General features: G+C 44.9%; 1 protein-coding gene across 24 annotated transcripts in view; it reads right to left on the minus strand.

The window, feature by feature from the left end:
- KIF1B (kinesin family member 1B) overlaps positions 1-25,659 on the minus strand; it is a 2,119,562-nt gene that overhangs the window by 804,224 nt on the left and 1,289,679 nt on the right. For all 24 annotated transcript variants that reach the window (XM_069609972.1, XM_069609971.1, XM_069609973.1 and 21 more), the window contains one exon: positions 9,049-9,164. In XM_069609972.1, the coding sequence (XP_069466073.1) occupies positions 9,049-9,164 (116 nt within the window). The remainder of the gene's footprint in view (positions 1-9,048; positions 9,165-25,659) is intronic.

Raw genomic sequence — 25,659 nt, forward strand, 5'->3', positions numbered from 1 at the left:
TGTAATGTTGAGGGCTTGATTTCTGTATGTAGAACCAGCATTATCCCAGGAATATGATATGGCACTATTGCCATTGTGGAGCGCAAAATGAAATGGCTGGACCTTTTAGAGGGAAAAATGCTGGGCTCCATTATGGGAGTGCCATTGTCTGTCCCTATTGAAGCACTACATCTAGAGCTTGGTCTTTCCTCTTTACGGTCTCTCTGATCTATCTTGCGCTGCAAATTCGTTCTCTCTCTTCTATCTGTAGAAATGCATAATAATTGTTTGCAGGATCTTATAAGTGATGATTTCAAACAGGCTATTACTAATGTTTATTTACAGGATCTTCGGAATACTACTTAAATTTCAGAATAAAATAAACAAAAATTAGCGACCTGATTGATAGTCCAGACACAATGAGTCCAGACACAATGGTAAAATTGAAAAATAAAACTTGTGTCTGGGATGTAAACTTAAGCCTTAGTAGAATATACAATAAAAAAAGCTTCACGAGTTTGGCACTCAGGGCTTTACTCTCAACGCATCTCGTTCTTATTTAGTAAAGCCCTGTTCGAATCAGTTAAAGAGATTCATTACCTACACGAGTTTTAACATTTTGCCCACAAAAGAGGTCTTAGGAGAATGGTCAGGGACTCCTTCTGAGGAAAAACACTTGATTCTGTGCACTTGAGGTTAAGACCCCTCGCCATTTACTCACATGTTGTCCTTTGTTAATCGACTTGTATGTAAAAGGATATACCCGCACTGGTTACAAGCCTCGAAAATATTGTAAGTGATCAATTTTGGAGTTGTATTTACTGTGCTCAGTCGGTTACTTTTACCGCTTCAGCTTTCTATTTATGGAAGGAGGTATTGCGCAAATTGCCTTAGTTTCAGTAATTCAGGTGAATTTTTAGCACATCGACTGTAATGAAATATATGTATGGTAATGACATTTCACTGTAATTGCATGACTGCCTGTTATTTACTACTGTCAAATTTGGTTATGGATTAATTTATTTTAAATTTTGTATTTTTCTATTGCTGATTGTCATTTATTTTTCACATTATTTTATGGGCTTAAGGTTTTATAATTAACCAAATACATAATTTAAAAAAAGAATAAAAAATAATCAATTATTTATTGTACTTTTAATGTAGACTTCAGGTTCAAGGCAGGTCAGTCTGCTGCTACCATGACATGCAAGGACAGCCACAAAGGCTCCATTAATGCCAGATAAGGTCTAAAATGTATAATTTAGTCATGAAATGTAAAGCTCAGCCTACATGTCTAGTAGTTTATTAATTTCATTTGTATAGCGCGCCACAATCCGTAGGCATTGAGGCGCTGTTACAGGTACAAGACACAGTCAAGCTAGTGTCATACAGGCATAGTTTTGTCATACAAAAACAAATGTAACATAAGTACATTAATCAAGTGGCAATTATCATACATGATTAAGCAGTAGGGTGGTGGGGGAGGAAAGTTCCAGGTGAGAGGCCGGGGGTCGGGGGGTTCAGGTTTAGATGAAAAGCTGAGTTTTTTGTGCTTTACGGAAGATCCAATAGGATTTCTCTGCCCCCAGGGAGGGTGGGAGGTTGTTCCAGAGTTTAGCAGCAAGGTATGGAAGCTGGAGCCTCCGACTTTCCATCTCTTTACTTTGGGAACAATTAGTCGATCAGTGAGGGAGGTGCCAGTGGGTCTCGATGAGTGGGCTCTGGCAAATCTTTTGGAGAGGTATGGAGGCGCTGTGTTGGAGAGGCACTTGTGGGCAATGGAGGGTGTTTTGAAAGTGATCCCCTTCTGGATGGGGAGCCAGTGTGCTACTCTTATAGCTCTGGAGATGTGCTCTTTTTTCAGGATATTCAGGGCTGCTCGGAGGGCATTATTCTGGATGACTTGGAGTTTGTGGATGTTTCTGGATGAGGTGCCATTGAATAGGACATTGCAATAATCGATCTTGGAACCAATGATTGCACAGGCAATGGTTAGGCAGTTGTTTTTTGAGAGGAAGAGTCTGGCTGCATTGAGGACTTTTGGTAGCGTAGGCTGCTGAGGAGGCAATGGCGCTAACTTGTCTGGTCATGGTGAGCGAGGCATCCAGGTAGACCCCTAGAGTCTTTACAGTGTATGAGACAGGAATTGAACAATTGTCAATTTGGAAGGCAGTGTAATGAAAGTTGAAGGTCTTTAGGGCGCTCGGTGGGTCAATAATTAAGATTTCTGTTTTGTCGTTGTTGAGACAAAGATGATTGGCTGCCATCCAAGTATGTATTGTGGAATAGATTAAGTGTGTTTGAGTCATCTGTGTAGTTGCCCGAGAGAGGGATCAGGATTCGAGTGTCGTCTGCATAGTTGTTATACGCTATGCTGAGGGAGTCCAAGATGTGGAATAGGGGCCTGGTAAAGGTATTTTATAGTGTTGGAGCGATGAAAGATCCTTGTGGCACACCACAGGTGATATGGGAGAAAGAGGCGTTAGCGATCTCTGAGAAAACCCTCATGACTCCTCCATTCAGGAAGGATGCTATCCAGGCAGTGGCTGCGGGTGAGAAGTGAGCATAAGTGGTGAGGTGGGGGCAGAGGATTTGGTTGTTGACCAGGTCGAAAGCCGCAGATAGATCTAGGAGAAGGAACAAGGCAGACTTTCCCTCATCCCTAATTTCGGCTAGTTGGTTTTTAGGTCGAGCAGGGCAGATTCTGTACCGTGCCTTTGGCGGAAGCCGGATTGACGCATCCCTAGAATATGATTGTCCTCCAAAAACAGCTGAACTTGCAAGTTGGCTGCTCAGTCCAAAATCTTTTAGAAGGAAGGGGACAGTGGTGATCGGCCTGTAGTTTGAGGGGATGGCTGGATCTAAGGATTTTTTTTTCAGGAGAGGGAGAACCCATGCTTTAGTTGCCAGCATATGTGATGCAGAGCCTCAAATGTTACAGTAATACCAGTTAATGTCTTATGCATGGCATAGGCACCAAACGCAAGGTGCAGTCCTCACATCTCCAGATGCGGTCATATACTAGGAGTAGCCACAAATGCTTTAGTAATACCATGCAGTTCCAAGTAATGTTTCAAATGAATTGTAGATTTAGTGTTCTTATATAGTGTTTCATGCTTCTAAGTGTTGTAAATACAGGTGTTATTACACCATTTCATGCTACTAAATATATCGACCAGCTTGTAGCATTACTCCATTTTAGGTGGCACAATTTTCCAACCTTTGCGAGGAAAGGCTTGGTTGGCTGCACCATGGGGGATTCGGACTTGAGAAGGGCAAGCCCGTTCTGTGCAAGATGAGAGCATTTTACTTCTGAGTCTTCAGGCAGATTGAAATCAAGTTTGGATAAGCAGGAGCTAAAGGCAGCTCTTAGGTATACAGCATTAATGAGTAACCAGGCGTTAGCACTGGCGAACAAGGAGCTAGTACATAGTGTTATGCAAATCTACCTTTCACATAAATAAATAATTATTCTGTTAATTATTCATGGTCCCCTATGTTTTAAATGTCTTATAGATGTGTCCTAATGTTTATTTATAGATTGTCCCAAATTGCATTGTTAAATTCACATAGGTGTCTTTGTTCAGCATCAATTGGCCTGGGGAGCAAAATGTAGCTCCTGGTAGCTGTTGGTGTCAAGCTAGCCAGGCTCTTCTATGCTACAAGCAGGAGCTAAATAGCTCCCCCCAATTCTGAACACTTCCATCAAACAGGTCAGCTCAGATAGTTACCAAGTGTGAGGTACTGCAGAGCCTTATACGTGCATGTGTTACAATCATATGTGAAGCAGAGCCTCAAATGCCACAGTAATGTCATTCAATAGCAGTTAATTACACATATGAACAGAGTGAAGGGAAGATAGCACAGGGGCAAAGTGCTGGTCTTGGAAGCAAGACCACGCAGAGAAACAGAGGTTTGAATCCCGGATCCTTGCTTAGAAACCGTAATCCGATATTAGGAGCGTAATAAAAAATAAAAAAAATATATATGAAAAATATGTATGACAGCCCAATTCGACTTCAAATACATTGTATTACAATAATGTTCTGAAAATATATGTGAAGTTGTCCAACAACTAAGTAAACCTATTATTTATAATCCATTTTCTTTCGTCAGTGTAATTGGCTTAAAGTACATGTTAGGGAGAATTCTCAGAAATTTGCTAATTCCCTCTACCTTAGAGACCCCCAGCAACTTTTCTGGATTTTGAGGACTTGATTTTTTTTAACGTGGAGAGTGAGAGACCCTTTTTTCCCACTCTCTCATGTGTTTTAATGTGGTTTTATATACTGTGTTTCTTTTGGTTGTGGAGTCTGACAAACTCCATAGGCATCATCGTTTACATTGTGCCGCACAGCACCTTCAGTGCAGTGACACGGGGAAGTCTTTCAGATTTCCCAAAGGTTTAAATACCTTCTCTGGGATAAACTACTGTTTCCCAGAGCAGTAAAGTGAAATTGACTTTACTTACATTTGTAACTTTCTAGACCCAGCACACACTACCTTACAATAGGGTACTGGGGGGGTTACATGAGAATCTAGACAAAGGGCATACTAAGTAACAGTTTTAGGTTACCCTTTCCTCACTGAATGGCTGGTGGCAGTGGTTTACTTTTTACTACCATTATTGGATTTTACTGCGGGCTGCATTCGCAGCCACGGTAAAGCACCCATGGGTGCCATTTCTGTCAAAATGGCCCCCCGTCTTCTTTTTTCGCCATTTCTTTGTGGAAAGGTCCTTCTTGAGATTTACTCTGCCCGCCTAACCAGGTTTGGTCCCTTTGTTCATTTTGCCTTTCACGGGATTCACGAGTGAAGCCTGCCTCTGGCTCCAGGGTGTCTGGCGGGGGCAGGAAGCAAGGGAGGTGCCCCGGTCTTTTTGCCATTTCTTTGTGGAAAGGTCCTTCTTGAGATTTACTCTGCGCGCCAAACAAGGTTTAGTCCCTTTGTATTTTTGCCTTTGGCTGGATTCACGAGTGAAGTCCGCCTCTGGCTCCAGGGTGTTTGGCGGGAGCAGGAAGCAAGGGAGGTGCCCGAAACTCCCTCTGCTTAGTCTCCTAGGAGACAGGAATGCACTCTTAGGTGATTGGCCGGCTGGTTGTCCGGCAAGGACAGCCACCCTGGTGGGTGACTGAAAGCTAGGCTGGAATAAATAGGAGCAAGCTGCATAAAAAGGTGAGGCTTTTTGGCTTGGAAGGCAGAGTCGACCACTGGACGAAGGAACCGAAGAAGAACTTGAAGAGGACGCCTGCTGCAACTCCTGGACCGTTGGTTTGCCCGGTGAAGCCCTGCTGCTATGCTGAAACTCCAAATTTGTATCGACAGAGAAGCTCCCGCAAGGAAGACTTCTCCCTATGAGTTGGTGGGACCAATGAACTCATAAGGAAGCCACCGGGAAATTCTCTCAAAGCTGGTCGAGTATCCACTGCAGTCGCTGCTGGAACCGGATAACCCGGGAGAGGAACACCAGTTCATGTGCGCTGCTTTTAAGCTGGCCAAGAGCTCCAGGATGATCCTCCGGACTCACAGGAAGCAGGACTGACCGAGCCTGAGCCCCTCAACAGAGTGCAGGACCCGAGATGTAAGGAAAGCCCATCTCGACAGCCAGGAACCGCAGTGTTGCTATTTTACGGTAGACGTGAGGAGCTGAAACACCGAACAGCCGCTTGTTTGAAGTTTGCGAGCGGTGACCGTCCCATTGCAGTGCAGGAGTCCCCAGAAGTCCTCCCTCTAGTCCCCACGACTGAGGCCCAGGAACAGCGAGATCTGCAGAGCTGCACAGGAACAGAAGTCATCTGCTGCACTTTTTCTTCAACCTAAAGGTACTGTAAAGTCTAAGAGAACTTACCACTTGTTGTGTAGCCACTTGGCCTCGTTGGAGACTTGCTTGACTGCATGTGTAGAGTTGCTGTCCGCTTCATTACTTCACAAGCATAATCAGCTTGTGGCCCTACTTTCATTGTTTCCATTCTACAAAGACTTTTTAACAAGGGAAAAGACGTTCTACTTACCCGCAAGAAGAGTTTCAGTTTACCTTGACTTTTGCTAACTTAACATTGGCTGGCCTGGCTCCCTGAATTGCTCTACTCTCTTCTGCTTATGTGTTTTGCCTTTCTTACAGGAAAGGGTTAACTAACTTTGCATTGGGGGTTGTTTTGAAAGTACTTACCTACTTAAGAATAACTGTGGGAATACTTGTTTTATTTTGAACTCTCACCTCTTTAACACTACTCCCAAGAATATTCTAAATGCAACAGTGATGAGGGTGTAGGTAGTGCAAGTGTGTCATCCCAAATGGGGATTTGCTGATTTAGATAACTAAGAGTGTGTATTTGTAGAGTATATTTGTGTGTTGTTTTATATTGCTCCCTTCTGAAGAAGGCTTACTATAACTGTCTGGTAAATAAATCAATAATTGTTTACTCAAGAAACCCTGTGTGTAAGAGTTTATTTGAATACTTGTCAATGTGAATCTCTGTGAAACTCCCCTACAGTTCAAAACGGACCCCTCTTGAGATAACCCTGGCTGCTCCACACGCTACCAACCTGTGTAGTGCAGACTTATACCAAAGGTTGGGTTTCTATTGCCAGGAGATCAGGGTTGTTGTAGTGCACCCAAAGGGTACTGTATATAATCTTGCGTAACAGTACATAAGCAGACTTTCTTCTTCACAATTACTCCTTGCGCGAGGGCTCCCAAAACAACTTGTTATTTGCATCCTTGCATGTATTACCAACATTACTTGCCCACGTGCTTGCAAATGCACCATTTGGCACAATTGACAACCAAACTTCTTTGGGTAGAACATTACAGGTTATTTATATCATTCCCTGTTTTTATCGATATCACTTGCTCAATGCTCTTTTAAGTAAAACAAATGATTTTAGGACTTAGAACCCCACTGTCATTAAAATGAAGGTATTAGTTTTTTGTGGTGCTTTGAGTTTTCTGACGGCCGTGATGAATCTGGCAATATCACCACTGCTTCCATTGGGAGAAGCTGCCCTCAAGCAGCCAGTGTGAGGCAGACGCCCTGTGATCCAAACCCTGGGCGTGGTTATCTGAGGAATGATCACAGAGGGGGACTTGCCAGAGGGGCAATGGTGTTCCCCCTTCTTTCTAAAACCTGTAAATCCTCCTGGTATACCACAACGTCATGTGTTTGTTGTAATACAATACAACAACACTCCACCAGACCCAATATATGCCCATTGGGGTTTTCCCCACTAAAACCAACAAGAAGTACTGGGGTGTTGCTGGAGGAAACCACATATCCCACTTTTCCTTTCAGGTATGTTCCCTTTGTCCCCCTGTGCATTAATGGCATACTGTCACACTCCTCCCCAACCTCTATGTACTACTATTTTTGTTACTCGCCAAACTCCCATGAGGGCATGGTATATGGGCAACTGGGACGAGGAAGAAGCAGGGAGTAGGCAGGATCACTTCCAATGAAGTACAGTATCCACTTCCTCAAAGCCATTTAGGAAATGGTCCCATAACCACGGACACAAGAAAGAATCCCAGAGTAATGAAGATTACGAGCCCCGAAAGACCAATGCAGTGGTCTAGTTGTTGGAAGATGAATAATTAAGCCGGGGAGTTTATATACAGCCTGGCTACACCAGACAGTGAGAATGAAAAGGAGAGAGGAGAGCCGCAGATGCTGAACCACAGTGCGACCCGTAGTAACGCTGAGTACCACACTGGGAGAGAGCACACCACGGCAGGAGACGTGAAGGCAAATCCAAACGAGGAAAGGCGGAGCCTGGGTACGGGAGGCTCACTGCTGAGTGAGAGAGCAGTTGGAACCGCGCACCATGGAATAAATTGACGGTGAGGGCACATCACTTAACTGGGCGTACACAGAGCCAGTACGCTGAAGCGGGGGGAGCGAAGGAGCACTGGAGGCAACAGGCAAGCCGCAGAGAATCGGAGGGTTACCGGGTTGCCAGTGCATGTGTACCATTTCATAGAAATAACACAAACTGGAGGGAACCGAAGAGAGGGGAGGCCAGAAGTTATCTGTTAACCCAGAGAGCACAACTGGGTTACCGGAGGGCCTAATAAAGTTAGTCGCTTCTTGAAAACACAAGAGGCCAAAAGCAAAACCACTAAAGAAATAAAAGGATTTGTAAAACAAGTCACACGTGGGTTATTGAACCCCAGTCTTAAAGAGAAAGTATTTGTGCGACCATGTCCTGGCAGGAGAGTATGCCAGATGAAGATCAATAGAAAGATAAATTATAAAGAATCTCAAGGAGGCTAATGCCATGGGGATTATGAACTGTTGTGAAACCATATAAAGGAAAGGAAAGTCCTTTGGAAGAGAGTTACCCTTAGGATTTGCAACGTGTTAAAAGGTGAAGAGAAAGCCTGGTTAAGGAAACCTTTCCCCAAGAAAAGCAAAGTTACCAAGGGGGAATAGAAATCCTCTTGGAACCAGATTATTCTTTTTGATCTTGTGATATTGGAACAAGGGATCTGGGGAAGAAAGTTATTCTCTCTGAACCATTTCCTTTGTATTTGAACTTTTGAGTTGAACGTGAAAATGTGGGCACTTCTGAAAAGCAAGAGACAATATCCTTTACACCGTGGAGATTATTTAGAGTGTGAGGGCCAGAATACTATTGCAGACACAGGACATACTTTTTGATGGGCATCTTGACACACCGGAGAGAGACATTTGATTTGGTTGAGGTAGGGAAATTCCTCCTAGATTAGGGGTAGGGAGGTATTTTCAAACTCCCATTTGTTTTAAAAAATATATGTAGCAACAAACATGACTACTCTGTGTCCGTGTCTCATTCCTGACTCTCACTCAGCTCAGAGACTCCAATGGCGGGTTGTCCAACTCCAGAACTTGAGGGCCGGAACCATGTTGGATTTTCGGGATACCCCTCATTAGTTTCATGAGATAGATTTGCATGCAATGATTCTAATGTATGCCCATTTTTGCTCATGATTATTAATTAGGGATATCCTGAAAACCAGTCAGGTATCCGGCCCTCGAGGCCTGGAGTTGGACAACCCTGCAGGCTTATTCTTTGATAAACATCGCCGGTTACCTGATATCAAGTCCCTGCAGGTGCAACGGATGTTGCTGATAATGCCCAAACACCTCAAAAACAACAGGCTTGGTCTTGATGTACTCTATGAAGGATTCTGTCACTTCCACTGCGACCTGTAATACAGCAAGTCACAAAGTCAGATACAATTAAACAAGCAAACATCTGCAGCTCCATCAACATGTCACACCAGAGACTCAACCAATAGCTTCAGGGTAGTTTAAAACAGACTTGTGGAAGATTTGTTTTACAGCAAACTGGGCACATCACCAAAAGCTAGCCCTCTACCTACAAGTGTGGTCACCAAGAAGATGGGATGAATGGTTTGGGAAGAGGGAGCATTTGTATTTAATTAAATGAACATGGTAGCCAAATTACTCTGCTAATAGTCACCATTTAGCCGCTTTGGTTGTGGTTCTGAATGGAGGAGGCTGCACCTATGTAATTTTCACCAACCAAGGGTACTGGTCATGTCAAATGCCAAGGTTCTATTACATACTGCATCAGACTTAGATCTTGGCTTAAATCCACTAGCTCTATTAACATGTATACCTACCCCCATCACAGTTTTGGCCTCAATGCTGCTTTAGGCAATACAGAAGTTACTGAAAATGCTAAGTCAGTCACTGTGAGAAAATAGCTAGCTGTTTTTAGCCATTTTCATACACGTTTTTGTGTGCGTTTTTGATGTTTCCAATAGTTATCTGAGCATACCTATTGCACAGTAGGTTTGGTATGGTATGGTCTAAATGATAACCTAGTGTACCGTTTTAGGGTCTTCTGTGCTGGTCTTACACATGCAAGCTGTGACTGGGAGTTGGTGTGTTAGTTTGAACCACTGAGGGTCGCTGGAATTCTATAACCAGACAATAGCCCTGATCCACAGTGTCCCAATTAAAGATGCGTTGGCAGCCACCACTAGAATATGCTGGCTGTGTGTCATGTAAGTTTAAGGCATGAATGCATTGGGGTGGCGCTAGAGAGCACAACCAAGATGGCCGGGTCTTGGGAGCTCTGTTATACTACTGGGATGATCACCCAATATCCTGGCTGATCCTGACCATCTGCAACATTAAATGCCTTGAGTGGGGTAGATGTCTGTGACCCCTGCAGGCTTTGTTTAGGGACCGTTGACCCCCGCAAGCTCAAAAGGTATGGCTGCACTCTCTTGCCAAAGAACTCCCGCTGTGAAGGAGGGGGGGAGTGTGGAAGTGGAGGACTCCTGCATGGAGGATCACCGCTGGCCGCAACACCCCAACACCAGTGAAGGGATTGATGGGTAACAGCAGTATATACACAGGCCTGGCCAACAGGCAGGGAACCCGTGGCCAAGGTGGTGACAGGAAGGTGTGGAGGAGGAGCTCAGCCATGCAACCACGTCCCTGATCGGAACGGGGTTGGGTGCATGGGTGTAGCAAAGACTGCCGGTCGCCAGCAGGGTGACAATGGCAAGAAGGGCACCCACCAGGTCCGGTTGAAGGTAGTAGCCACGGGGGGTTAATTGTGATGCAGCGACAGTGGAGTGGTTGCACAGCCGACGCGGGTTACAGAGGCCTCTGGATGCAGGAGTGATCGGAGGAAGGTGGAGAACAACCTGACCGGTATGGCGGTGTGGAGTGGTGATGGCCCGTGCATCGGGGACTGATGTGCCTGGCGAGTTGTGCAGGCCTGCACCCACAACGGACTGCTGGTTGCAGGTACGCTAAAGGAGGGCCCATGCAGCCGACTCTCGCTGCAAGCCCTGAGTGACCACAGGAAGGATTAGGTTGGGCTGTGGAAGTGTCCTGCTGGCAAACCACAACCTGGCGGGGCCCTCCTAGCTGAACGGTTTTGTACGATGGGACTGAAAAAAAAAAAAAGGTTTGACCGTACAAAACAACCGAAAAATGCTACCACCAAAGGTTCGAACCTTTGATGGTAGCATTGCAGGTAAGTAAAAAAAAAAAAAAAAAAAAAAAGACTGCGGGGTGTCCCCCACAACACCCCGCTCACTATATAGCACACCCGCAAAAATAAGTAAATAATAATTTAAAAAACAGGGGCTGCAGGGGTATGCCCGCAACTCCCGCTCACTATACTTTACAGTATAGTGAGCGGGGGTTGCGGGCGAAACCCTTGCAGCCCCTGTATTATGTAAGTGTGTTTGCATGAGAAAGGTGCAAACTTTTGGTAGTTCTCACCTTTCTCATACGAACATTCCGGCCGCGGCAAAATCAGCCGCGGTTGGGTCACTTAGAATCAGCTGAACCAGGTGGCCAATGTTGACTAATGGCAAAGACAGTTGGACATCTACCATGCCAGTGTTGAAGTTCCTGGATTACTGGGAGTGCACTGTATATATGAAGTGAGTGGGTGCCAGTTAGTATATTCCTCCTGAAAGAAATGCGAAGAAACCAGGAGACTGGCAGTCTCAAAATGGTTAAAGGTCAGCAACAACAGAAGCTGGGGGGGTATGGGAGGGGGGTAAAGGCAGAAAACCCAAGCCCAAGACTACCTTGGCCGTGGAAGACAGTGATATAGTTCTAGCGGAAGGAACGGGGACATTGGGGAGGTTTTCAGAGGCGATTCAGGACTCTACGCTCTCCCTTGAGATTAACGTGCAGACGGTTACTACTGAGTTATCCTTGGTACGAGCGGACTTTAAGAAGATGGGTGAGCGAGTGTCAGAGGTGGAACAAAGGTTCGGGGAGGTGGAGGACACAGTGACTATACTACAAGCCCGGGTTGATGCTCTCATGGCGACCACGAGGGCGCTGGAAATTAAGGCAGAAGATGCGGAAGGCCAGTCTCGAAGGAGTAACGTCAGGATATTTGGGGTCATTGAAGGGGAGGAAGCCCCCAGTGTGGAGTTAAACTTGGAACAGTTGTTTCCAGATTTCATCCAGAAGGTACAAAAACAACGTAAATCCTTTGATGCAGTCAGACGGAGGCTACAGGACCTGGGATACAAATATATTATGTTCTTCAACTCGAGGCTAAAGGTGTTGGCATGGAGGCGTGCCCGCTTTCCAACTACCCAGTGAAGTATGGTACTGGCTTGACAATACCATTGGACAGGTTGGAGTCTGCACAAGGGATGGGTATACTCCGAACTTAATGTGTGCAGCCTTACTTTGTTCACCTCTGATTCGGTTCGGGCACAAGTCATCAGTCTTTTTTTTTGTCCTTGCACAATCTTCATCAAATCAAGCTACTTTAAACAAAGATTTCCTTTTTACAGTGGCTGTGGGTTGTGAGATGTATGAAAACAGGTTGGGACAGACATTTTACCTCTGCCAAAATATCACGATCTGTTGACTCACTGCTACTAATGACGCTGAAGTTTTTCAGAATAGAGCTGTATAAGCTATTTTTACTTTGTGTTCTAGTATATTGGCCCATTTAACCGATTTGCGGGCATGACCTTCTATGGCAATCGGTTGTTTCCCCTGGCGTGTGCAACTCCTACAGCCATGTTAGAACTCGTAAGACTAATAATGAATGGGAAATGATCACTACCGGCTTTTGCTTGAACCTCCAAGTCATAAGCCTTATCCCACATATTTACAGAAATCAAAATGTAGTCTTTGCAGGAGCAGCCCCTACTATCCTTAAATGTTAAATTAGCGGGCTGGTCTTTAGAAAAGTGACCACTGCATGCCCTCAGATTGAGGTTGTATAAAACGTTGAGTGATTCGGTATCCAGTGATAATATTGCAGGAAATAATGAAGAATGAATTTACAAAGATGAAAAAATATTGCAAGAAATAATATAGCGAGTACAAAATACGTAAAATCAGAAAAAATATCAAAATAAAGAAAAGAAAATGGAATGATAGGGGTGGGTTTGGGGTGTAAAAAAACGAAAAAAACAGAGTTAGGTTAAAATTGGGATTAATGGGAGGGAGACAAGGAGAGGATTGGAGTAGGAGAGTTAAGAGGTGCTCAGGGGTCTCTGCCCCCAAAATAGGTATTTTTATAATGTGCACTGTAAAAAGGCATTTCAATATTTTTTCATGCAATATTTATTACACTTTGTAATTGTACGTCACTGTTATTTCTGCAATAAAATCACAGTGAACCAAGTGATTCTACTGCAAGGTGATGAGTTCTTTTGGGAGGGGTGGAAATCAAGTTTGATATATCTCAAGCCATGTCTTGGTCATCCCAGAAACCCATTGTATCCTTTAGGGGTTCTATCTGTAAATTCATCTGACGTGCTACCATTTCATAACCACTTGCCAAGGTCGATGGATTCCTTAGTTTATAAGATTTTGGAGTCCATGAAGTGTTTACATTCCTTGATGAGGTGAAGGTCTGTTATAAGTTAAAAGCAACAGGTTCACTCAGTCACCAGTCTTTATGGATAGAAACTGTAGATCAGAGGAGTTTGTACATAAATCTGTTACCCTCCATTCCAATTCAACATCCATCCAGACTTGCAGACCACCCAGTGGTCTCCCTTTAGGGCCCTTTATGGCTGGTATGGTAAAGTTCAATAACGCTGGAACATGATTGGTTCAATCGCCGAGGTCTCCTGAAATATTACCTGGTGATCACGAATATATGAGCACCAATTTGGATCATCAATTTGACAGGATAATCCGGCCACATTCCAAGTTACAAATTTACATATCTGTTGTTCATCTCTGCTGACCCCACCATGTTCCAGTTAATCTACACCTTCAAGGCCAACACATTTCCCAGTGTCCTGTTGTCTGTCATGATACATAGTACTCCCCAAATTTCTTCTCTCCTGAAATGTAGTGATTCGTGGAATTCCTTGACACGACTGAACAGACCACGCTTGATTAACAAAGGAGTCATATGACCCGAGGATAATGTTAACATCGTCCGGAGGATAAACCCGTAGATTGATAACCAGAACTCCCTCAACCAGGCTCCAAGAACTCAAGAAAACCTGAATATAATCAAACCTAGAGTTGTGGGTTCTGCCCCTGATGCAACCTGTAATGTCATCTATTATCAGTGATCAACATCCCTTAATGTGGCGAAACCAATGTATACAATTGTTTGTGAGGGCCTCTTGGTCTTTACATGAGCCTGGTTCTAAGCAAGAGACATTAGTCAAATACTGATGGACGACCCATACTTCCCATATTAATTGGGCTGCCTTTGTTCCTTAAAGAATGACCTTGCACCCCTATGGGTATACGGTTAGATCCTGACAATGGGAACCTAGTTCCTATGTGGTGTGATGTTAACCTTTGTAGTACAAAAGTTAAATCTCTGCCGTGCTGATTAATGAATTGGTGCCGGAAAGAATTCTGTTCTACTCTGCCAGTTATACTTGCTTGCTTACCGGTGCCCACTTCTTGTGGGAGAGCACCAGAATTCAGAGATTCGTTACACATAGCAGTTTGTATGGTATGTGCTTTCATTTCAGCATGTGATTAAGTGGTTTATCCACATTATGGTTCTGGGCCAATATCTCCTTGTTATCCAAGGCTGCATTAGGGTCTGTATTTAATAATACGATTCTATCTTTACTCAACAACATCACCTTCTCTTTAGCCTACTTTACCACTTCCAGTATTTCTTTCAACTGACTACTGATTTTGTTAATTATAAAATCTTTTATTTCTGAAAGAATGTCACTATTTTCCCAATTTGGTTCATGGTCAGGCACAAATAACATTTGGAATGGGGACATTCGTTTGAGCTTGAGAGTTGCATGTTTTCTTTAACAATTGCCTCACCACTGGCAGTAATGGCTTCTTGCCCCCTTTCCTAACACTTCTTTTTATGTGGTTTTCTTTGATGACTCCTTTTTACTTATATCCCTGACCGCAGCTTCTGCTGCTTGGCTCATATCGTTACTCATAGATATGTAAGATATTGAAATATATTTGATAAAGGGATCTGCACCATATATTGTACATGCTGATCTGCCAATTGGGCTTCACTCAGGATACCTACTCTCAATGGTGGAAGCAATGTCAGATTGGGAACAATGGAGTCATTGAGATCCCCAATAACTTCTACTAAGTTCCTCTACTTACTCTCTGCTTTCTGGCCATAGATTTCCACAATATTAATAACAGGCGCCCTTTGTCTATACCCATTGCCTTTCACTGGGAATGCATAATTATTTCCTCCTACTTTATCTGATCATTGGCTAGTCTCAAAAGGTGTAAGCAAATCCTCATTTAGTCTTTGCAAATTCATGTTCGTTTTAGTTTTTCCTGTTAAAGCCTCGGGTTTGTGAGGTTGCATTATAGCTTCATCACTGCTTTTTAATATACAATTCGACCAGCCAACACTTTGTATTGTTGGTCGCTCGCTCTGACTCTTGACCCCATCTTTAAGCCCACCTCCTGTTAACAAATTGCCATTAGATCCTTCCAAACCATCAATATGAAATAGCAACACTTGAACTTCAGAAATTAGTGTATTGACCCAATGCCCTAGAAATTGGAGTTTCTGCTTTTCTTTTAACCATATTTAGCACAGTGCTTTCTGGGCAATGCATGGGGCCTAGTATTTTGTGTATAAATAAAAGTGAATACATTTTGTTTTGAATTTCCACTTAAGCAATAGAGAACCTTTGAAAATCACACAAAAAACAGTTAAAATACTTTATACAAAGAGTGCTTAAAAAGCCGTAAAAATCCTGTCCAATGACAGATAAAAATTCAAATATGGTCACTCTTTTGCTCCAACCACTTACAGTCAAAATATACTAGCTTGTGTTTATTCTCTTGGTAATCCTGTGCCACCCCCTCACATTCCCATGACGAAAGATTAAAAACAGCCTATGATAGTCAATGATCAGTATTTGGCTGAGGGGTTATCTAGTGGCCTGTGTGGGGAGAAATGTGTGGTCCAGTCCGGTATAAACCAACACAAGCGCCAAGCCAAACCAAACTGAACAAGTTAATTAGTGGGTCACTGTTGTTCAAATACAGTGGAGCTTTATCACATTACAATATGAAAGTATGAAGCTCCAGCAGGGCACACGCCTGACTGGCTGAGTCCGCCCTCCACCCCACGCTCCAAGCTCTGTGAAGAGGAAAAAGAAATCCAAAGCACTGCTTGATTAGCCGCAAATGCAACACAGGTGCGAACTAGATAGTCATTACGCGTGTGTAATGTGCTATAGCCGCCTTTAGTATTGAGCTCTTTACAGAGTGAGCTGCTTGTTTTTATTCACCGTTTTCTTTGTCTCACATAACTTGGCTTGTACTAACAAGGGGCAGCATAGATAAAAAAAGTTCTGTACTTAAACAAGGAAAAGTAAACCCTGTTCTGCGCATTCCCCGTCTGTGCTATAACTCAGTTCCGATTATAATTCTCACACTTTTCCGAGATACCAGCAGAGAGAGCAATTTATTATCAGATCATCGGGAAGGTACAGATGTATGCCCACTGACATGCCACTGATCCGTGTCTGTGGCTTGCACAGAGCAGGTTTACTTGATTCTCTGCGAGTCTTGTCGCTATGCACCATGTTATCTGAACTATCTCCTACATCCTGCAAATGCATTTGCCTCTTGTTGATTAGTTTCAGTGGCTGGGAATATGATGGGATTGAGAATAAAAAAAACGGAGGCGTGAGAGTTACACAGCGGGTGTAACCTACAGGCTTCGCCGCAAGGGTCCAGCAGCCTGCTTTTATCCTCTGCTGACTCTGCCAGGTTTGATGGGGGTGTCGCAGAGAATGCTGGCTCCCAGGTGATTCCAACGGCTCAGGCCCTATACAGCATTAAACAGCAGGCTTTACCTACGGGCTTCGCTGCAAGGCTCCGGCAGCCTTTTATCCTGTGCTGACACAGCCAGGTGGATGCGGGTGTGGAAGAGGAGAACACCGTCACCCAGGTGTTTCCAATGGCTCAAGTTCAGGCTCAATGGAGCGTTACCCAGCAGGCTTTAACTACGGGCTATTTACAGGGACACGATGGGCCATACACTTTCCCAGATAGACCTGCCACAACTTACAACTGCTCAGGCCTCCACTCTTTATGCACCGCTTACGAAGGATGAGGTTTGAGAGGTGATTGAGTTGTTGTTGACCGAGAAGACCCAGGGGCAATGGACTCCTTTCTGAATTCTATAAGGAGTTTAGGGACCCCCTTGGCCCCAGCCCTCCTCAAAGTTTATGAAGAGGCATATGATTTGGGCTTGCTGCCAAACGGCATGCAGGAATTGCCGATAGTCCCGATCCTCAAACATGGGCACTGTGCGAATCATATAGCTCATATAGCCTGACAATGCTTAACCAGGATGTTCAAATGTTGATGGCATTGCTGGACGGATACCATAATTGTGTTATCGGTACCTTTATAAACGAGGACCAGACTGGCTTTGTCCCTGGCCGAAACACTTTTATGAATCCCTGTCTATGACATACTATTGAGCAGACTAATTATCAGGACACCCTTTATGCGGTAGCAGCATTAGACACAATTAAGGCCATTGATTCTGTATAATGGGAATGGATGTATGAGGCAATACAGCGGTTTAGGATAGGCAAGGGCTTTATTAGATGGGTGAGGTTCCTATACTCTGGTACGGTGGCCAGGGTACGTATGGAAAAAGGCAGGTGTGATGCAGCTGGGACATACAAAGGGGCACCAGGCATGGTTGACCTAGGTCCACGATGCTGTATATATTAGTATTGGAGCCTTTGGCAGTGTTCCTGCGCAGCAAATTTGGGGAGGCCGGAATATGGTTGGGCAAATCCCGACATGTGATCTCTTTGTACGTGGACAACGTACTTTTATACTTAAGCAAACCGGAAAACATAACCTGCCCTTGGTCCAGGAGGTATTATAATTTTGCAGAACTCTCGGGTATCTTATTTAGTGCAAAGAAATCATGCGTGTTCCCCCTGGCATGGTTGAGAACATATGATGCCTGGGACCTGCCTGACCTAGGACTCAAGTGGAAGGTACATACATTCAAGTATTTGGTTGTTCATATTACGCACTCACCAGAGAACATGCACACACATAATACTATCAACACTTGTGTATAGGCGCGCTATATATGCCATATCATATCATATCAAAGCGGTTGATGGAGTGGAACGATCCATGAAATTCTGGAGCAGGTTGCCCCCTTCACTGATGGGACCCATAGCATTGGTAAAAATGATTGACGTGCCAACAATACTTAATTTTGTTACCAAAGTGCACTTCTTTATTGCTGCAGGATTTTTTCCAGAATCTAGACTCTAAGATGAGGTGATTCTTGTGAGGTCATGACAGACATAAAATTGTGCGGACTACGCTACGTAAGCAATATGGAGACGGGGTGCGCAGGTCCCATGGTGCGAGCTATACTATTTAGCAGCTCAGCTGCAATATGTGGTGGGATGGCTAGGGGACGACCGACTGTGAAATCTGGGCTGCTGAAAGGTGCTGGAAACCCAGTTATGGTCAAGGAAGCCATATGGATTGCAGACCGATGTATTGGATGTACATTGAATATGCTAAGAATGGGAAGGCAGGTGAGGGCAAGAACAGTTAAAATACTTAGGCCCTAGTTTACCGGCACTTTTTTCAGACCAGCAAACTACACGTCTGCCAGTAGAGGCAGTGAACTGCCGGCAAGCCAGACCTGACGGTAGTTCAAGCTCCTACTACCGGCAGACTTTCCACTGAAGTACAGGCACCGTTACTAAATGTGCCAGTGCTTCAGTGTTCCCATTGAGTCCTACGGGACTCCACAGGATGAGAACTTACTGTTCCTCTGTCGCCCGTAATATCCCGGTATTACCGGGATATCGGGCAGCGGAAACGGTAAGCAGAGGTTGCCGGTAGGCTGCCGGTACTACAGGCAGCCTACCAGCAACCACTTAATGAGGGCCCTTCAACTGGAAAAGGTATATTTTCCCCATGTCACTTTGTCAGTGGATATATGTGGTGATTTAACTGTGGCTAGAAGGGAGGAGGTTGGGATATCTTTTTGGAGAGACCTGTACAAGGAAGAACATTTAGGAAATTTGATGACCCGACAACTGTGGAAGGGCTACACAAAAGTACATTTTTGAGATATTTGATTGTCAGACAAAGGTGGCCAGATTGGCTTGGGGAGCCAGAACATACTCCACTGTTGACGCTATTATATGAGCTTGACGATGGCTGGCAAACTGTATCTAGGGTGTACGGGGGTCTGCTGATGCTGACAGAAAAGTACAAAAGGGGGAGTTAGCTACGATCAACATGGGAAGCTGACCTGGGCCAGGTAATGTAAGATAAGCAACGGGAGAACACATTATGGTTTGTTAAGAGGGTCTCGTAAAATGCTAGATTTTGGTTGCTACAACTTAATGTACTGCATAGAACTTACTTGGCCCTTAGCAGCATTGCTAAAATTGATGACAAGGTGCTGCCCAAGTGCCTGTGGTGTGGAAACGCACTGGCAGACAGTTTGCGAATGTTCTGGAGATTCCCGGTGGTGCAAGCCTTCTGGCACCAAATTGATGCAGAGCTTAGAAATGCCAGAGTTAGTAGATATCAACGGTTTTCGATTGAATGCTTGCTGGGTATATACTGTAAGCCTGTTAAGATTAGACATGTGGTGAAACTCATGGATCTAGCTTGCCCCATAGCTAAGAGGAGAATTGCCATGACATGCAATCCAGGCATGCAGGTTCAGCGTCCTGATCCCTGGGTGGAGAAGACTGGGGCTATACAAAGCTGTATTGGCTCCGATGTTTGGTCTAAACATTTTTGCGAATTATATCAGGAATCAAGGGAGTTGTTTAAGGCATCTAAGAAAGTGACTGAAGGGCAGCAAGCTGCACCCGGGTTCACTACACAGAATTTTGCTTGCTTTTCGTTTGAAGGAAGTCCAAGCAGCAATTAGTCCACAAAAGGGAGGGAAGGTGTCTGGGCCAGATAAGATTCCTGTTGATTTATTTAGGGAAGAACCTGTGGTCTGGGCACCAATATGGTGCCGATATTTGAAAGCAATAATTAGTACAAAAATCATCCCAGAATCGTGGAGAAATGCAAAACTTGCACCAATTTATAAGAAGGGGAAAAAGACATCTCTCAAACTACCATCCTCTCTGATTACTGGATTCCTCCGGGAAGATTTTTGCCATGGTTTTTCTGGGGTATCTGCAAGAGTGGATTACCTCTTAATATTATTAGTAATTTGCAAGCAGGTTTTCAGGCTGGGCAGAGTACTGTGGACCAAGACATTGGGTTATTTCTGTTCCTGCTGAAATACGTAACCCTGAGAAAAACCAAAATTTACGCAGTCTTCATTGACTTGTCCGCAGATGCAGTCCTTTTGTCCATGACACCTGTGGGGCTTAGGCAGACCTTGGCCGTTTCAGGGGAAATTAAGAGGTTGGATTTGAAGATAAATATTAGTAAAACTAAAGCCATGGTCTTCCGGCCCTCTCATTGCGAGACCCGCCCATTGACATTGGAAATAGAGTGACACAGGTTGGAACAGGTAGCCTCACATGATTATTTGGGGCTATGATTAGAATTGCTACTGGACTTCTTATTTTTCAAAAGGCCACTACTAGCCTAGAGCACAACTGTGGGGAAATTCCATAGAGCAGAACAGCTTGCATTTCCTGTTGGAATTGCACGTGAACAGAACCAGAGGGCGAAGATCTTTAGAAGGACTTCCTAAACCAACTACCAATCGGGGGAGATCGAGCCCTGCCTGCTCAGAGTGCCCACCGTCCTATTCTCCGTTCCAGATAATTGAACTGCCGACAAGGATCCAGTTTCGTAACGCTGAGAACATGAGCTGCATTGCCACCTTGCACATGGTAGTGACCCTACACTTCAACCCTTGTTAAGGTAATGCCTGGCCAGCATGTTATCCGTCATTATCTGGACATTCTTCCCCTAGATGGAAGGCAGTAAGGCCATCAGCGCCAGTCTGATAGCCCTCAGCTCTAGCAGCTCTATATGTATTCTTGATTCCGTAGGGACCATAGTCTGCTCATTGTCAAATTGATCATGTGTTCCCCCCAGCCCTTGGGGGAGACATCTGTGACTAGAGTGAACTCCGGCCATCAAGTTCTTTTTGCGGGCCCACCAGACGATGTCCTGTGCCACCCTGCTCAGGACTTGAAGGTCCATCATCTTGCCTGAGAAATAAGACCATTGGGATCCAAAAGCCCACTGAAGTGAGCTCATCCTTAGTCGGGCCTCTGGTACCAGGAAAATGCAGGATGCCATGAGGCCCAGCAACCTTAGAAAGTTGAAGGCCGGTAAAAATTGGGCATTCTGGAAATCTCATAATGATCTGCAGGATATGTTGGGCCATTAAATGGGGAGGAAAAGCCTTCCCTGAAGAATAGTCCAGGACCGCTCAAATAAATCGAAGCGTTTGAGTCGCCTGAGAGTTCTTGGAAGTTGAGGGAGAAGCCCAGTTTGTGTAGGAAGTGGCAGGTGCTGTTGAGATGTTCTAGAGCCTGTCCCGGAGACCGTGCCCTGATCAGCCAATCGTCTAAGTACAGCAAGCTGTGAATCCGCACCTTCCTCAGACTCGCTGCTACTACCGCTATCAACTTGGTGAAAACGTGGGGGCAGAGGTAAGACCGAAAGGTAATTATAATTGTTCTTTTATAACATGCTTAATACCTGGGACGGTTTCTAAGCGCGAGCCCGGGATTCAAACATGTGTTGCTATGCGCTGTCTTGCTTCCAAGACAAACACGTTGCCACTGAGTTATCCTCTCGGCTAGGTAGTACTTGAAACTGTTAGCAAGTACTGCCAATCACGGATCACAAGTACTTCCTGTGCTTGGGATGGATAGGCGCATGAAAGTAAATGTCTGGAAGATCAACAAACACCATCCAGCCCTGGAGCTAACGGGCCTGGAGGATCTGCAAAAGAGTGACCATCTTGAATTTGTCCTTCTGGAGGAACTTATTCAAGTGCCTCAGGTCCAAGATGGGTCACAGTACTCTGCCTTTTTTGGGCACCAGAAAGAAAGCAAAGTACCAACCCTGGTTCAGCTCCGTTAAAGGTAGCTTCTGTAAGGGTGCAGAAGAAAGGGTCTGACACAGAGGTGACATGATGTTTGTCAGACTTTTATTAAAGTAAAGTGAGGTGTTGGAAAATGCCTCCCTGTCCCTAATGCTAAGAGTGGTTTCACTGCCTCAAAGAAAACTAGCGAAATTGTCAGGATGTCAAAATAAAACAAACATGTCTTAAACACCATTTCTGACCCTAACACAACTAACCTAACCCTAAGGTGCAAATTTGTTCTATTCTCCTCTAAAGTTATGATGAAATTGCCTTCAAAGGAAAGTTCCAAATGTCTTTGGCAATGTTCATAACCAAAAAGAAATGTTCTCTTCCAAAGACAATGTGTTCCAACCTCCAGGGAATAGGTCCTTTCCCCCTGGATTTTTGCTTGGACTATACTCAACCTAGGAAGTTGATATTTTGGATATACTGTTTATTTCACCTGGGAGCTTGCTTCCCGTTTGCTGGTTTAAGTCAGCTTTCTCTTGAAGTTTGGTTTCCTGTTCATTCCCTCAGTAGGTCTGGTTCACTCTCCTGCCAAACACCTTCCAGTGGGGAGTATACCCGTGTCTAAGAGTCTCTGCTTAACTGGGTCCCAGATCTTGTAGTATAAAGAAAGTTCACTTTATTTGTGGACTTTCATATGGGTGCGGGTCCCAGACTTGCCACTCCATTGGCAACTAGCTTGGTTTTTTCTCCTGTCAAGTGTGGACTTCCTTTGAGGGTCCTTTTACTTTCAGGTTGCCAGACCCTTTTGGTTTCAAACATGGGTACAGGTCCCAGACTCGCAATACAATTCTCTGTTAGCTTGGTTTACTCTCCTGCCAATCTAGGATTTCTCTCATTACTGATTCTCTAGTGGTTAGGGTATCTGACAATGTGTCAGTAACTCTCTCAGGGTGTTAGCCTGCCGCATTTGCTCTCCTTCAGGCTTCCCAAACCTCTCATTCAGTTCTCTCTATGCTTCTCCTGGCTTCCCCTGACCTCCTGCCCCTTCCTGTCTGCTCGTGTACCTATGCTTTTGGTTTGTGTCTTCGAGGAACAGGACTCTCTCGAGGCTCGGGTCCCTCTTGGTATCGGGCGCTGCACGGGAGCACTCAACGTTTCTCTCAGAGTTTCTTCTCGGCTTGCTGTTGCTTTGGGTACCGTGGAATGCCCTGTAGTTTGCTTGGGAAGCGAGACTCAAAGTTATCAGGGCTTGGGCTACGGTCTCTCTTCCTGCTCGGTGCAGAGAGTCACTGGTCCACGTCGGAAGCTGGGTCGGCTTCCCCGACAGCTCTTCTCTGGAGGAGCGTTCTCTCTTTTTTGGTTTCCCTCGTCTATTTTGTATCTTGTTGGTCTAATGAGATACAGCTGAGGACTAGACCGTGCACCATAGTTTAGCATAATGATCTTCCTATTCCTCGCCATCTTCTTCTCAGTACCTGTGTTAAAAGCACAGGGAATTAGAGTGATTTTCCTGAGGCTTTCTACTGTCTATTGTGTTAGCTGGACTGACCTCACAATAACACATGTTGGTATTGCTTGGCAATATATCTGAGGGGTTGGATTCTGTTAGATAAGCAGAGGGTGGCCCATATGTGGTATACTGTGTTCTCTGGGGATAGTGCCTATCCCATGTGATCCAACCCTGTGCACCAGCTCCAGGGGGACTATTGTACTGTGGATGCATGGTCCCATGGGAAAGGTCTCCCCATAGGGGTGAAGGGACGACATCCGAAGACTTGCACCTTTCTCCAGCAAGGATACTATGTTCTGCAGAAGAAGCAGATCTCGAGTCCGAAAAGGATGTAAACTTGGTGGGTGGGGGGTCAATCTGGGGGCCTCTTTAAGAATGGGAGACAATAACCCTGAGATACTGTTTGTAGTCCCCATGCATCCGAAGTAATCGAGTACTATTATCCAAAATTCTCAGTCAGCCTTCCTCCCACTGGAGTTTTGCAGACAAAGTGCCTTTAAGCGGTTTTGGAGCTGCAGAAGCAGTTGAGGGCAGGGATTTGGACAGGTGCTCCTCCACAGTTTCTAGCTGGATGGGTAAATCTTCTTTGACCCTGCCTTTGGGCGGCTTGACCTCTACCTTGTTGGTTGAAAGAGGAATAGTAACGAAAGGATCTTCCCCTACAACTTTGCGAGGATGCCTGCAGTTGGCGAACTGCCACCCCCAGAAAATTTGCAGCGGCCTTGGAAGCTTGCAGCTTTTCCAAGCTGACCTCCTCTTTAGGGCCAAATAAATTTGACCCATCAAAAGGCACGTCTAACAGCCTGGCCTGACCATCAGGATCAAAGCTTCACTTTCGGAGCCATGCAAAATGCCTATAGCCACTGTAATGGACCACATACATCTGCCTACGCAGGCAGCTGCGTGCAAACCTGATTGTAGGGATTGGCATGGAGCTTCCTTCCCATCCCTCATCTCTCGCTCAGGAATGTTATCTGCTGCCTCTACCACAATGGTCCAAAGTGTAAGCAAATATTTTGTCCGAGAACAAGATGCATTGATTGCTTTCAATGCCATGGTCCCAGCTGAAAAAGCCTTCTTGGCTAGCAAATTGTGAGAAACAGTAGATAAATAAACAGACACAGCGCGGTAGAGTATGGCAACAAAGTCTAACATAGTGCAGGCCTTATGCGTAGTAAAGACATAACCAATGTACCTCAATCCCTGACCCCTTACATAACATCATCCCATTCACTTCCCAAAGTCTAAACATCTTTACATCAGTGAAACATGCTGCATCATAGGAGGCTTAGCCACCACTGCAGGGTAGTTCTCTGCAAAGTCGATAAATGGTTTCCAAACAGTGACATATTTACCATACTGCCCCTTGCACAGCGCCGTCATTTTATCTGCAACAAGAATGTCCCAAATCTTTACCCACCACATCTTGACAACCAGGCCTTCCACTGATTTCCAATTTCGAGCATTTTTTTTTTATTGTTGCATCTGTAGTTTACATAAAACCGTACACAACATTAAACAACATTAGCATATATACAAAAACATTAAAAACAGCTTTGCCTCCAAAAGGTGATTCCCAATTAGCGTGGCCATTGGGCCCGTCAAAGAAAATGACCCCACGCACGTGTCACCCAGTGCCACTACCCATGTGGGATGCCCTGTAGTTTGCTTGGGAAGCGAGACTCGTAGTCATCAGGTCTTGGGCTACGGTCTCTCTTCCTGCTCGGTGCACAGTGTCTCTGCTCCCTCCCGAAGTCTTAGAAGTGGCTGCCTCCATCACAAGATCTTCTGAAGTGGGATGTGTAGCCAAAAACTTGGATCCGGAGAGGATGGCCTGTATTCTTTAACCCGGTCCTTGTGGACTGCTGATGTCATACCTGCTTTCTTCCATAACTCTAGGAGAGGATCCATTAGGGATGTGCAGAAGGTTAAGACAGGATCCTTTGGAGGACCCTTGTCCAGAATGCCAGTAAGGCCATCTTAGTTACTGTCTTTGGCAGGACAACCCCACCCTTGGCAATCAATGACCTTGTTCATTACCTTCCTGTAGGCAGCATTCAGATTGAAATGTATGTCAGAGTTCTAGAATCCGAACTCAGGGGAGGTATTGAGGCTACTGGCGTTTACGGGCTTGCGTTTCCATGGGAACCCGGGATCATACTCTTGGGAGACACAGGAGGGGGGGAATTCCCACTGTCAGG

The sequence above is a fragment of the Ambystoma mexicanum genome, chromosome 8 (assembly GCF_040938575.1).
Source record: "Ambystoma mexicanum isolate Mex_15411 chromosome 8, UKY_AmexF1_1, whole genome shotgun sequence".
Taxonomy (NCBI): Eukaryota; Metazoa; Chordata; class Amphibia; order Caudata; family Ambystomatidae; genus Ambystoma; species Ambystoma mexicanum.